The 16,412-nt window shown below is 36.4% G+C and overlaps 1 protein-coding gene across 5 annotated transcripts in view; it reads right to left on the reverse strand.

The window, feature by feature from the left end:
* Positions 1–16,412, reverse strand: part of ARFIP1 (ARF interacting protein 1) — a 111,303-nt gene that overhangs the window by 72,580 nt on the left and 22,311 nt on the right. For all 5 annotated transcript variants that reach the window (XM_006213165.4, XM_006213166.4, XM_031692646.2 and 2 more), the window contains one exon: positions 863–964. In XM_006213165.4, the coding sequence (XP_006213227.1) occupies positions 863–955 (93 nt within the window). In that variant the 5' untranslated portion in view covers positions 956–964. The remainder of the gene's footprint in view (positions 1–862; positions 965–16,412) is intronic.

A 16,412-nucleotide genomic window follows, 5' to 3' on the forward strand; every position in this document is an offset into this window, starting at 1 on the left:
AAATGAATTCAAGTATCTTTCAACCATCACTTTTTCAAAAATATGAAAACTATCGTTTTAAAGTTATTTACAGTTGTACACATGTATCAAATGTCATTAAAAGGGATGTTTGATGCAAATGTCTCCAGAAGTAACCTATCATTTCTAGGACTGTGTTAGGCATATTACTTATTTTAATCCCATTTAAAATTAATATCCCCCACGAAAAGAAATAAGGTGCTCATTTATAGAGATTACGAAAAAAAACTAGAAGAGATTAAATAAATATCAGGGTTACACTGTTAGAAATGGCATAGATGAAATTTGAACCCACATTATTTCCAAATCCATGGTACTCCCACTAAAATGCATTAAACTTCAATTTCAAATGAGAGGCAGATCAAAATTAAACACACTCCAAGTTTCATTTTCCACTGAGTCAAGTATTTCTCTTTAGAAAGTGAACAGCAAAGTCAGGAGAAGCCTACTTAGGAATTATGTATTAAGGATACACAGAAAAGAGATCAGACAATGCCAATTTTTTACAGGATAGTCTAGAGTTAATATTTTTTCTTATCACAAACAGAATGAAATAAAGTTTTTAATAAAGTTTATACTAAAGTCATCAGACACACCCTTGTTCTGGTCATATAATAAAATCACTGACAGTAATATCAAAGTCTAAATGCTTTACTAGTCTAGAGCTTATTCTTGAAAAATCACTAGCATGACCCACCTCGTCATCTCTACATAGTAACATGAGATTCTTGGCATTTCAGCCAATGTAAGAAAATATTCCTATATTAAATTCTATTTCTTTCATCTCAACATTTAAGGAGCGTATCATGATTCTCTGTATTAAGAGAGAGAAAAATGTTCTTACCCTATTAAAGCCATGTTCATGAGAGTCATCAACTTCTCCATTGCTAGTCACTGGAATTTCTGCTGCTGAATTTTTTGGAGATTCTTGAGCCATGGTAGACTCCTAAAAAAAAGGAGGTAAGAAACGGTTATAAATTACACCAAATCATAGAAGGCAAATATTCAAAAGACTATATTCATATTTATAGCACTTAAAAGCCACTGTTATAGCCCCCTTTTAAATAATTATAACCTACCTATCCTTATATAATAATCATGATACTGAAATAATACAAAATACAACTGGCTTTTAAAATTGCATTCAACTTAGATTTCTTGATCTTGTTGTAGATACCAGGGGGTAATATCCTTACCTTATAAATGGTGCAAATGACACAGAAATCAAAAATGCAAATAATGTCTGAGTATTATTAAAAACAGTTTTGACCTTGTAGATTGCCAGAAAGATTCTTGGACCTACAGACCACATTTTAAAAAACAAAATTTAACCAGTATTTAGTGAAACTTGTTATGTGCAAGGTATTCTATTAGATTGTATAGAATATAAAAAACAAATAATGTGTGTCACTGATCTGGCAGAAGGTACCACTGATTCAGTTTGGGAGACTGACTGTACTCTTCAGTAAGTATCTGCCTCTCTTTCTTTAGGATCCTCTAAAACCAAATTCTTTGGAATGGTTACAGATTGTATAAATCCTAGGGTCTTCCTGGGCTAGATTTCTATTTCTTGGCAGTTGTAGAAATGTTCTGCTTCTCACAGATCCTCATATATACAACACTTCTACTTCTTATACAAACTTCTTTTTCTTTACCATGACAAATTTTATACATAATAAAGTTTCTATTTTCTGACACAAAAATGAATAGACCATCTCTATATCTTTGTATTCCCAGGGCAACAGAATGAAGATCTAAGTAAATAAATAAATACTTTTCCTTTTAGTAAAGTCAGGGCCTTTAAGGACAGAGACAGTCCGAGCCATCTCTGTGTCATTGGAAATTAGCCCAGGGTTTGGCAAACAAGAATTTCTCAGTGAATGTCTACTGACTGGAAAGGATATGAGCTAAATCAAAAGTCCGATCTATAGTTACGAAGGTGTTAAAATGACCATTATACATTTGTGCTCCACATTCACTCTCTCCCTTGTCCCACCCATGGAGCATGTGATAACACATTCATTTCTTCTCATGGGTATCATTGCAGTAAAACAAACCAAGGGGAAATATCTGAAACAGCCAAAAAAAAAAAAGTGAACTATCAAGTACCTCAAAAATCAGTGTACTTGAATTATTTGGAAACAGTTTTGAGAAAAGACTAAAATGTCAAATTGAAATCCTAATTGGTTAAGCCAATGAAAAAAGAACTTTCAGAATAATGCAAAATTCTGCTATTATTACTTACAACATTTCCCAGAAAATTTACTTATTTCCTTGTATTCCTCAATATCTTATTTAAAAAGTCGTAGTTCAGAGTTTCTCTTACCACAAGCCTGAAACTAGTGAGGAAATTAATACAGTTAACATTCCATGTAAACCTTGAAAACTAAAAAAAGAAAAAATTTCAGACAGAAGACTTAAAAAGTTCAAGAAAGGAAAACAAAAACTCCTCTGCTTTAGTCTGGATTCTGGGGAAAGAGTCTCTGAAATGAAGTTTGCATGCAGAAAACTTTCTGTGGAATTAGTTCTCCACTAAAATGAGTGGAGACAATACTTCAAGGACACAGAGACTTTGAGACACAGAATAAAACTGCCGAGCGGTGTCGAACAGAGCAGGTGAATGGAGTACCATTCTAAACAACTGCTTATCTATCGGTTCTACTAATCGGATCGTGTATCACTCTTGAGCTAATGAATATCAAAGTAATGCCACGGCATCCAAGACTATCCCATTACCTGATTTATTTTGTGCAGAATAATGACATTCCAAGAAGAAATAAAACTGTAAAGAGGTTGAAAATTGAAAATAAGAAAAGCAATTGTTTTTTGAAAACAATTCCAATTATATTGGAAAAACAGATTAATGATGAACACATACACTGTTAATGCATTACACTACAGTGAAGTGTGAATTTGGGCCCGCAGGAAACACACCTGATCCACAGTGGGCAATCAATGTGTTAATCAGAGGTGATATTTAAGCTGTATCTTATAGGATGACAGATGGAAACAGTTGAGGGATTCTAAATAGAAGGAAAAAAAGCACAGCAGAAAAAGAGTCTAGTATATTCTAGAAGCTGCAAGTAAAGCGACTTGGCTAGAACAGTGATTATTCATTCACATATTCATCGTTCAACTAATTTATTGAACTCTCTAATGCACAAGGCGTAATTTCAGACAAAAAGGATAGAGTGGTGAACAAAACAGACAAAACTCTCTACCCTCATAGAACTTACATCTTAGTTGGGGAAAACAAACTGATACATACACACATCATACAGTTGTAAGTGCTAATGGGCACATGTATCTACACGTGTTCATAAATGTGCTGTTTTAAAGACAGTGATCAGAGAAAACCTCTGAAGAGATACAGTATTTTTGTGAGACCTGAATAAAGTGAGGGAGTGAGCCATAAAGATACCTGGGAGTACAGCATTCCAGGCAGAGGGAATAGTAAATACATACATGAGGAGATGGGAACATGCTCAGCTTTTCAAGGAATGCCAAGACGACCATGCAGCTTGAGAGAAGAGCCAGAGGAAAACAGAAGAAAATGTCAGAGAGGCAGCCAGTGGCAAGAACATGTGTGAAATGAGCCATGCAAGCAAATTTCCATCTCCTTGGATTTTAGCCTAAAACTAAGTCCTACCCATACTGCGCACCCAGTAGTTGTGACAGCACACAGTAGAAAACTAGTCTTTTTGAGCTGGAGAAGAGTTAGGCTAATAAAATTAATGGGAATGACACTCTCATCACTTCTATTCAACACAGTACTGGAAATCTAGCCATAGCAGTCAGAAAAGAAAAAAAAATAAAAGGGATCCAAATTGAAATGGAAGAGGTAAAAATGTCACTATATGCAGATGACATGATACTATATATGGAAAATCCTAAAGACTCCACACAAAAACTACTAGAGCTGATAAATGAATTCAGCAAAACAGCAGGTTACAAGATTAACATACAGAATTCAGTTGCATTTCTTAACACTAACAATGAAATATCACAAAAGGAAAGTAAAAAAGAAAAAAAACTTTTAAAATTGCATCAAGAAACCAAATACTTAAGAATAAACCTGACTAAGGAGGTGAAAGACTTATACACTGAGAATGTAAAACATTGATAAAGGAAATTAAAGATGATTTAAAGAAATGAAAAGCTATCCCATGCTCTTGGACTAAAAGATTTAATATTGTTAAAATGGCCATACTACCCAAAGCAATCTACCAATTTAACGTGATCCCTATCAAATTACCCATGACATTTTTCACATAAAGAGAACAAATAATCCTAAAATTTATATGGACTCACAAAAGACTCAGAATTGCCAAAGCAATACTGAAGAAAAAGAATGAAGCTGGAGGCATAACCCACCAAGAATTCAGACAGTACTACAAAACTACAGCAATTAAAACAGTATGGTATGGCACAAAAACAGACATGGATCAATGGATCAGAAAAGAGAGCTCAGAAATGAACCCACAGATTTACGGTCAATCAATCTTTGACAAAGAAGGCAAGAATATACAATGGAGAAAATACAGTTTCTTCAGCATGTGATGCTGGGAAAGCTGAACAGCCATATATAAATAATGAAGTTAGAACATTCCCTCACACTACCACAAAAAAAAACTCAAACTCAAAATGGCTTAAAGACTTAAACATGAGACAGGACATCACAAATCTCCTAGAAGAGAACACGGGCAAAATATTCTGACATAAATTGTAGCAGTATTTTCCTAGGTCAGTCTACAAAGGCAATAGAAATAAAAGCAAAAATAAACAAATGGCACCTAATTAAACATAGGCTTTTGCACAGCAAAGGAAACCATAAACAAAACAAAAAGACAACCTACGGACTGGGAGAAAATATTTGCAAATGACAAGGGTTTAACTTTCAGAATATACAAACAGCTCATACAACTCAATATCAAAAAACCAAACAATCCAATCACAAAATGGGAAGAAGATCTAAACAGACATTTCTCCACAGAAGACATACAGATGGCCAACAGGCACATGAAAAGATACACAGTATTGCTAATTATCAGAGAAATACAAATCAAAACTACAATAAGGGATCACCTCATACTGGTCAGAATGTCCATCATTAAAAAGTCCACCATAAATGCTGGAGAGGGTATGGAGAAAAAGGAACACTCCTACACTGTTAGTGGGAACGTAAACTGGTGTAGCCACTATGGATGACAGTATAGAGATTCCTTAAAAAACTAAAAATAGACTTACCATACGACCCAGTAACCCCACTCCTGGCCATGTATCTCCAATTAGAAAAGATACATGCACTGTCAATGTTTACAACAGCCAAGACATGGAAGCAACCTGAATGTCCACTGACAGATGACTGGATAAAGAAGATGTGATAAACACACACACACAATGGAATACTACTCAGTCATAAAAAGAATAAAATAATGCCATTTGCAGCAACATAGATGGACCTAGAGATTATCATACTAAGTGAAGTAAGTCAGAGAAAAATAAATATCATGATATCACTTATATGTGGAATCTAAAAAAAAGACACAAATGAACTTATTTATAAAACAGAAACAGACTCACAGATACAGAAAACAAACTATGGTTACCAAAGGAGAAAGGGTGGGGCAGCAAGGGATAAACTGGGAGTTTGGAATTAGCAGATACAAACTAGTATAAACAGAATAGATGAACAATAAGGCCCTACTGTATAGCACAGGGAACTATATTCAATATCTTATAATAACCTATAACGAAAAAAATATGAAAAAGACCGTGTATATATATGTGTGTAACTGAATCACTATGCTGTATAACAGAAACTAACACAACACTGTAAACCAATTATACTTCAATTAAAAAAAAAGAAAAAAAGAAGAAGCAATAAAGGGAATGGAGGAATCCTAACAAGGAAAGATCCAGAAAGAGGATCCTCACACTCTTTTTACTCTTATGTCTGACTAACCCCTAAATGCACCTGCACAGAACAGACTCTACTGAATGCAGCTAATGACAAAATATCTGAATTGAGACCAGAGCTGCCATCCAACAAACAATATCTCTAATGTAAGTCCAGCTGAGAAAATTATCAGCCAAAACAAAGGAAGCAATACTCATTCGAGAAAAATAACAGAATCTAAGATTTCCACATCTCAAGTTCAAAATGCAATCTAAAATTACCAGACATATGATGAACCAAGAAGATAAAACATATTTCCAAGGGAAAAGAAAATCCATCTAATCTGAGATGAGCCAGAGATTGGAAGAAACAGATATGGATTTTAAAAAGGCTATTACAATACCTTCAATTAAGTAAAGCAAAATATTTTTAATGAATCAAATCTCAGTGAAAAAATAGAAAATCTCAGCACAGAAAAATATACAGTAAAAATGAGGCAAATGGACTCTAGAAATGAAAACTATTTTTCAAAGAAAAAAAATCACTGGATGGACTTAGCCAGAAAAAGATACCAGGGTAAAAATTAAAGCTAAATTAAATCAATATAAATTATCCAAGGTAAAGAACAAAGAGAAAAGAAAACTGAAGAAAAAGAGCTTCAGAGACCTATAAGCCAATATTAACTATTCCAATTTATGTGTAATTAAAATACCAGAAGAAGGAGAGAGAAAAATTGAACAGAAAATGTATTTTAAGAATTAATGGCCAAACTTTCCCCAAACTTGATGAAGGACAAAAATTTATAGATTCAAGATGCTTAATGAACATGATGCAGAATAAACACAAAATCCATGCCAAGGGACATCACACAGTCAAATTATTTAAAACCAAAGATAAAGAGCTAACTTCTAGAGCAGCAAGAGAAAAACAATATATTACTATCAGGAAACAACAATCCAACTAATGGCTGATTTCTTATCAGATATTATAAAGGCCAGAAGACAGTGGAACATTGCAGAAAAAGAAGAAAACCATCTACCCAGCATTCCATATCCAGTGAAAATATCTTTGAAGAACTAGAAAAGAATATTAAGGGTATTTTCAGATAAAACTAAAAGAACTCATCACCAGCAGACCTGTACCCCAAGAAATGCTAAAGGAAGTTCTTCAGGCTGAAAGGAAATAAAACCAGATAGGAAGATGGATATTCAGAAAAGAATGAGAAGGAAATAAAATAGTAACTACTTGGGTAAATGCAAAAGACCACTCTTTTTCTTTTTGCCTCTTCCTCAGTTTCTTTATAAACCACACAACTGCTTGAAGCAAATGTTATAACATCATTTCTGTGGTTTATAATGTATCTAAATGTAATATATATAAAATATCTATATCAAAGAACAAGGTGGGAGGGTACGGAAATATGGCCTTAAAAGGTTGCTAAATTTTTGTCTTAAGTGCAGCAGTGTGTTAGTAATTGTAAGTGAAACATGAAGTTTAAGATATATACTATAACTGTTATAGCAACCACTAAAAGTATAATGCAAAGAAGTAAAGCTAAAAAGTTATCAAGAAAATGAATATGGCATCCTTTAAAATTTTCAAATAATAAAAAGACAGTAAAAGAAGAGGAGAAGGAAAACATAGAAAAGTAAAAAACAAAGAAACTAAAGGGGTGGATACAAAATCAACCATATCAATAACTGCATTAAATATTATTGGAGTAAGCATTTCAGTTAAAAGGCAGAGACAGTCAGAATGTATTTTTTAATGACCATACTATATGCCATATATGTGAGATGCACTTTAATAACAAAGATATAAATAGACTGAAAATAAATGGATGAAGAAAGGTAAACCATGCAAAGAGTAGCTGTAAGAACGTCAGCATGGCTTTATTAATATCTGATGAAACAGGTTTTTAATAAACTATTATCAGAGATAATTACCAGGGACGTTTCATAATGATAAAATGGTCAATTCATCAGGAATATGTAACAATCATAAATGTGTATGTTGGTCCCAATAACAGAGCTTCAAAACAAATGAAACAAACACTTACAGAATTAAAAGGAGAAACAGAGAAGTCCACATTCATACTTGGAGACTTTGCCACGAAGCTCAGTGCAATTGAAAGAACAACTAGACAAAGAAAACTGGCATAGACACACAAGTTCTGAACCCTATCAGCCACCTTTGTCTGATATTTACAGAACAATAAACTTAATAACGGCAGAATACACATTACTTTCATATGAACATGACATGTTTAGCAAAACAGATCATATTATGGGCTCAACAAAACTCAATAAATTTTAAAAGATGCAACCACAGAGTATGTTATCTGACCACAGTGGAATTTAATTACAATTAATCACAAGAAGATATGCAGAACCTCCTCTCATCCCATTTAGAAACTGAACAACACATCTAAATAATTAATGGAAAAAAGAGAAAAATCACTAGAAAGAAAATATTTTGAACTGAATGATAATGAAAATACAATGTATCGATATTTGTGGGATGCACCCAAAATGCTTAGAAAGAAACTTATAACTTTAAATACTTGTATTCAAATAGAAGAAAGATCTTAGAGAAGCAAAATGGCGGAGTAGAAGGATGCTTGTAGCTCACCCTCTCCCACAAATACACACCAAAACTCTCATCTACAGACATACTCAGCCAACCAAGAGCACCTGCCAAACTCCGACAGAACATCGCCCTCTTCAAAACACAAAGATGCCAAAAATCTGGTAGGAGAAAAGGAAAAAAGAAAGAAGAAAAAGCAAAACAGTGCAGGACCGATCCTGCAGGGAGGGAGCGGCAAAGGAGGACTGGCGCGCGTTCACTGGGTCTCCCCTCTCCAATGGAGAGGCCAGCGGGATGGAGGGGGAGCCTCCGAGGCTCAGATCTGCCCTGAGCACCCCTTGACCGACAGAACTGAGTTAAATGGGCACAAAGGGTCCCCACAACACCCAGCCCAAGACACGAGCTGGCAGCTGGGGGCCAGGACAGGCCGCCCAAGTTGGGCAGAGGACTGGGGCGGCTGCATTGAGGCAGCCCTGGGCGACTGCAGGGTGCTGCGCATCATGGCTGGGAGGGGATACGGAGCCTAACCACCTCAGTCCCCTATAAACTGCGAAAAAAGCAAAGCAACATGGCTGATGTGCCCTGGGGGAAGGGGCGCCATAGCCTTTGTCTCCTCTGACCTGCGCCGCCATGACTGGCGCTTCTTGAGAGAAGAGAGGTGGGGCGCAGCCACAGCTGCCATCTCCTCCTGTGCGCAGCGCCCAGGCAGCGGAGGGGCCGAGATCTGAATCCACACCCAGGGGCTCCACAACCTCCTAGACAGGACTGAGACTTGTTTACAGCCTGAGGCAGATAGGATCTTTCTGCGCTGGCACCTCAGAGAACTCACACCACCAAGACAAACAAGGTGCTGAGATTCGGTAAGGAGCAGGGGTGGGGCTGTTCTGCGGTCTTCCCCGAGGCCTCCTCAGAGCACTGACCCCGAGGAACACAGCACCTGACCACGATGCTGGGAGGGGACGCGATCTGCCCACCTGCCTCGCCAGAGCGCAGCATCTGACTGCAGCATTGGGAGGGGGAGTGACCCACCCGCCCACCAGGTAAGAGCTCAGCACCTGACCCAGTGTTGGGAAGGGGCATGATCTGCTAGCCGACAGCCACTGGGAGCAGCACAGACGAGGGAGCCAACAGAGGGCCTCTGGAAACAGCAAGCTGAGTTCGCAAAACAGGGTGAAGACACAAAGACCTCTTTAAATCATTAAGAGCACACCGTCTCCAGAACTAGATAACTGATACTCCTTAAGCTGTAGTGCCAGAGAGATATGAGCAATAAGAAGAAGCAGAGGAACGACTCCCAATTAAAAGATCAAGAGAAATCCCCTAACAGCATGATCAAGGAAATAGACATTGATGGCCTACTAGATCAAGATTTCAAAAAAGGAGTAATCAAAGTACTGAAGGGACTAAAAGAGTTTCAAGATATAAAATATGTCAAAAATGAAATAGAAGCTATGAAGAACAACCAAGTAGAATTAGTAAACTCATTTGCTGAGATGAGAGCTGACCTAAAGGCTGTGCAAAGCAGGCTAGATAATGCAGAGGAACGAATAAGTGACCTAGAAGACAGGACAACAGAAAGCACCCAATCAGAACAGCTGAGAGAAAAACAAATAAAAAACAATGAAAACAATATAAGGGACCTATGGGATAATATAAAGCGTGCCAATCTATGTATAATAGGGGCTCCAGAAGGGGAAGAAAGAACAAAGGGGATTGAAAAGGTATTGAAAGAAATCATGACTGAAAACTTCCCAAACCTAAAGGAATCAGAAATCCAAGTACAGGAGGCTCAGAGGGTCCCAAACAGGAAGAACCCAAACAGACCCACACTAAGACATATCCTAATCAAGATGGCAAGAGTCAAGGATAAAGAAATGATCCTAAAGGCAGCAAGAGAAAAACAAAGAGTGGGTTAAAAGGGAACCCCCATAAGGCTCTCAGCTGATTTCTCTACACAAACACTACAGGCCAGAAGGGAGTGGCAAGATATATTCAAAGTCCTGAATGAAAAAAAGATACAGCCTAGGATACTCTATCCAGCAAGGCTATCCTTTAGAAAAGGAGAGATAAGAAACTTCACAGACAAGCAAAAACTGAAAGAGTTTAGCAACACTAAACCCATGCTAAAAGAAATATTCACAGGTCTACTCCAAATAGAAAAGAAGCAGGATGCTACAAAAATGAGAAACTCGTAACTGGAAAGGAGATAACTGCCATGAATTACAAAAAGAATAAAGACAAAATTGTAAAAGAAGACATCTAAATCATTAACAGTGGGAGAGGGAAGCAAGGAAAGCCACTGTGGAAAACAGTATGGAGATTCCTCAAAAGACTAGGAATAGACTTACCATATGACCCAGGAATCCCGCTCCTGGGCATATATCCAGAAGGAACCCTACTGCAAAAAGACACCTGCACCCCAATGTTCATAGCAGCACTATTTACAATATTCAAGACATGGAAACAGCCTATATGTCCATCAACAGATGACTGAATAAAGAAGCTGTGGTATGTTTATACGATGGAATACTATTCAACCACAAAAACCGACAACATAACACCATTTGCAGCAACATGAATGTTCCTGCAGAATGTCATTCTAAGTGAAGTAAGCCAGAAAGAGAAAGAAAAATACCATATGAGATCGCTTATATGAGGCATCTAGAAAAAAAAAAAACAAAAAAAGAACATAAATACAAAACAGAAACAGACTCATAGACATAGAATACAAACTTGTGGTTGCCAAGCGGGCAGGGGGTGGGAAGGGACAGACTGGGATTTTAAAATGCAGAATAGATAAACAAGATTATACTGTATAGCACAGGGAAACATATACAAGATCTTGTGGTAGCTCATAGCAAAAAAAAAATGTGACAATGAATATATATATGTTCATGTATAACTGAAAAATTGTGCTCTACATTAGAATTTGACACAACATTGTAAAATGACTATTACTCAATAAAAAAGTAAAAAAAAAAAAGAAAGATCTTAAACTGACAATCTAAGATTGCACTCTAAGAAAATAGAAAACAAGCAAATTAAACTAAAAGTAAGCTATAGGAAGGAAATAATAATAAAGACCAAAGATTACGGAAATAGCGGAAAAACTGGCCTGCATATTTCAAAAAGGTTAAGCTCATAAAAAACAAAAGTAGATGAATTACTGCAGCATAAAAGAAGACAAGATAAATGACAGCTAAACACAATGCACAATATGGACTGGATCACAAAGTAGGAAAAAACTAGCTGTAAAGGTTATTACTGGAACAACTGGATTAAATAACAGTATTGTACCAATTTCCTAAATACATTTTGTAATTTTGATACATGTACTGAGGTTATATAAGAGAAAGTCCTTGTTCTTAGGCATAAAAGGACCTGATGTCTGCAAATCACTCTCAAATGGTTCAAAAAAGAAGAAACTATACATAGAAAATGTTAAAGTAAATGGGACAGAACAATGATTGGTGAATCTGGGTAAAGAGATTAAGTTGTCTGTATGAAACTTTATAAAAATTTAAAGTTTTAAAAATAAAAATACCAAGGAGGCTAGAAAAGTATGCAGGAGATTATTATGATGAATAAGCTTTACAAATGCCAGCCCCAAAGTGTGAACTTCCCCTGAAAGGGATAGAGAGAAAGAAGTCGAAGAATCTGACCAATTAATTTTTTCAGAAAACAGTCTGGTAGGAGGTTAGACTGAAGGGAAGGAAGGAAAGACGAGAAGTAGAAAAACTATTTAGGAGGCTATTTTACAGTCCAAGTAAGGAAAAATAAAGATCTAAATTAAAGTTGTGGAAATGGAAGGTAGACTCAAGAGTTATTTAGGAGGTAGAAGTGTGAGACTTGACAGTGACTGGGTTGTGGGGGATTAAAACTGAGGAGGCATGTAGGCTGATGACCTACGTCCCTTACCTGCCTTCTGCCCAATTTGTGTTTGGGCAACTAGAAAGATGAACATGACTCTTGCCAAAGTGGGAAAAGTGGGAGATTTATTTGGTGGGAAAAGGTCAGAGGACATGTTCACGGACATTCTGAATCTGAGAATGTTGGTAGGGTATCCATGTCCACCAGTACATTAGTAATTTCAATAATGCAGGTGTAGAGCTCTAAGCTGAAGACATAAACCTAGGAGTTATCATTGTAGGGATGCAATGGCATGAAACGATAAGAGAGGAAAAGCTGAAGAGAAGCATTCAGTGGAATATTAAAAGGCAGAGAATATTGCAAAAAAGATTCAGTAGATTGGAGGAGGTGAGGAGTAAATAGGTTCATGACGCAGATACAGCTGAGAAAATTACAGCAGTGGAACTATGTGTTGTTTTAGTTTGTAACTTTACAGAGGAAACAACTGTTCTGAAAATGAGAAGTATAATAATAAACTAACAATCCTTTATGCCATAAGGTAGGTAGTACTTATTTGCCAAAAGATAAACAAACATTCCAGCTATTACCTATTAATTTCCTTACCCACAAAGAATGATCTACTTTTAGGAACATCATTTACTAAAAGTTAATTACAGTAATGGAAGTTAATAGCCAACACACAAATTGGTAGAATGGTGTGCAAAACAAAAAACTCCATGTCACCTCCCTGGACAAAAACCATTCATGGTACTGAACTGATGCTTTAAACTGAAATTGAAATTGGATTTGAATTTAAACTAGACACTCAAAATAATTACAAAAAAGGCTTTGGGGAATAATAATGTTCTTTGGAAATAAAAATAGAATCTCTTTAGTTTCACAATTCATGTTATTTAAGGTCTGCTATGGTCTCAATGTTTGTATTCCCCTGAAAAATCGTAAGTTGAAATCCTAATGCCCAGTGCGATGGTATGAGGGGAGGCCTTTGGGAGGGAGAGCCCTCATGGATGGGATTGATGTTCTTATAAAAGAGATCCCACAGAGCTCCCCAGCCCCTGCCACCAAGTGAGGACACAGTAAGAAGTTAACAGTGCACAACCGGGAAGAGGGCCTTCAGCAGACCCTGACCATGCTGGCACCCTGATCTTGCACTTCCAGCTTCCAGAACTTTGGGAAATGTTTTTCTTTGCTTATTAGCCACCCAGTTTGTGGTACTTTGTTACAGCAGCTGGAACGGACCTCACAATAGGGTCCAACCAATTTTTCAGGCTTTACTGCTCTTTACCCTTCTAAAGACCCTCTACTACTGCATCTACTTACTTGTTATTTCTGGAGAAATGCACTTTGGTACCTGAACACTTGCTCAAACAGTTTTTAATGTTTAAAATATTCCTTTATCTTCATATTTAGTAAAATTCTGTCCATAATTTAGCGTTCAACTCAAACATGACCTCTATATAAAACTTATTTCACAGCCTCTGAGAGACTGCGTGATATAATTAGAGTTTGAAATATGAGGAGCAAAAAATCCAAGCCCTGCAATACAGCAGCTGCTTTGTGATCTTTGTTACTTATTTTTCTCATCTATAAAATTAAGAAATATACACATCTCAGATTAATATTTGAGGGAAGATATGTTCAAAGCACTTATAAAGAGTACCCAGCACACATTCACTGAATAAAAGAACGATGCTTTCAGTGATGTGCCAGTAAATGTTTAACAACGGGTTCACCAAGTTGAAATAATAATAATAATGATAAGCCCTACTTTGCCCATTTCCATGGTGTCATTGGTTCACTATGGCCAACTTCAAGCTGCCAACACAACCTCACTGAATTCAGAGGTTGGAAGAGATGACAATAGTGCCAAATCACTATTCAGTATTTCCACCAGAGAAATACCATAGACACAAGAGGACAGATAATAGTGAAATATAGTAAAATATTTAGAAACTGACAAGTTTAAGTATTTATCATCTTTGTTTTAAATATATGTATTTAATTATACTTTATACAGTTTAATTGTAAAACAATGTCTGTGTTTAACATCTGGCTTATAAAGTTCTTGCAAATTTAACAAACAGCTCTTGCAGGTCAGTATGAGCCAGCTCCAGCTAGCACTGAATTATTTTCATGTCAGAAAATAAGTACTGGGTACCCACATTATATAGTTGAATCTCTGGAAACAATGCTGAGATCTAAACTTAAAAGAACCTTTAAAAATCCAGTAAATGGATATCACATTTCAGACGACGATGTTACTTGTTTGGGGATGATCTAAAATCATCCTCATACGGCATAACTATGTATCAATAGGAGGCCAGATTTGCTACTATACTCATGAACAAAAAAGTGAACACATTTTACTTACTTTTTATTTCACAAAGCAACAACTAAATCTTGTCCCTTTTTGTTTGTTCCTTGTTAATTCCAAACACATTCTAAATTCAGTCATGTGTAAAGCAAAGATCAAAGCTGAGCAAACACTGTACAGGACTGCCACACTGTTTTCTGTGTTAACAGAAAAAGTATATTTATTTTATAGTACGTGATTTTCTTGATTCATATACACTAGAACGCATTTTACAAGAAGAATCAGTCTTGTAATGTGAAGAGAACAAACAAAAATGAGCCTGGAACTGACCTCAAGAGTTAATATATTCTATAATGAAAAAAGTGAGAGTTGGATACTAGCTTCCTGAATCCTTTTAATGGGTCAATCAAATGGGTAAATTAACATGGCATATACCTAATAAAGATTTTATAGTTGGTGCTTCATTCCTAAAGGATACAGCAAAGCCCTGAGAGGCATGGAATGTTTCATTCACAAATGCCAATGATTTTCAACCTTCTCTGCATCTTAGAACTATCTAGGGAATGTTTAAAAAAATACCACACCTGACAAAGATCAATGACTTAATGACGGGCTCCAGTAAGTTCCCATATGCATGTCCAGTAAGTTTTAAAAAGTTTCAAAAGCTCACCAATGTGCAGCCAATTGAGAACCACTGCTATATGCATGTCCTAGACCCTTTAAACAAACAAATATAAAACTTTGGTATTGAGAAGGGTCTATAAATCATTCAGTTCAATCGTCATGTAGATTAAAACCACAAATCAGATACTGTTATTACACACCCATTAGAATGACCAAAATTAGAAAGACTGACAAAATCAAGTGTCAGCAAGTATGTAGACACTCATACGTTACTGGTAAATGATAAAATCACTATGGAAAACTATTTGGCAATACTCCTAGAGTTAAACATATGCCTATCCTATGACCCAGCAATTCCACTCCTAGGAAATATACTCAAGAAATATAGTGCACATGTCCATCATAAAATAAATACAAGAATATTCACAGCAGCTTTGTCCATAATAGCTAAAAACTTGAAACAACCCAAATGTCCATCAACAATAGAAAAGACAGAAACTGTAGTATAGTCATACAAGGGAACACCAAATAGCAATAAAATAAAACTACTGCTATATAAAACAAAAAATCTCACAGTGTTGAACAAATGAAGCCAGTCCCAAAGAATACACACTATATGATTCAATTCAAAAAGAAAACCATTAAAGTGCAATGACTGTAGGCAGAACAGTGGTTCCTTTGGGGGGCTGAGGGGGAAGTACATGATCTTCAGGGCAGGACTTTTGGTTTCTGCTTCTGCATATAAGGCACTTGGGATTCACTGTTCCATTCTAATAACAAGTAAAAAACTGAACAGACTGAAAAATCAACAACTATTCCTGGATTCCTAAGAGAGGAGAGGACATAAGGCACCCTGCTACTCCCAAAACTGGAGAGACGGAAAAATACAAGGAGTCATGGCTGAGCCAAAAAGCCAGACACAAAAAGAATACATATCATACAATTTCATTTATACAGAACTCTAGAACACATAAAACTAATCCATCATGAGAGATCAGTTGTTGCCTGGGGAGAGGGGTGGGAGAGGGGAGGACTGACTGCAAAGGGACATAAGAAACTTTACCTGTATCTTGATTGTGAACATGGTTTCCCAAGTTTATA

This window comes from Vicugna pacos, chromosome 2, assembly GCF_048564905.1.
Source record: "Vicugna pacos chromosome 2, VicPac4, whole genome shotgun sequence".
In the NCBI taxonomy this organism is placed as follows: Eukaryota; Metazoa; Chordata; class Mammalia; order Artiodactyla; family Camelidae; genus Vicugna; species Vicugna pacos.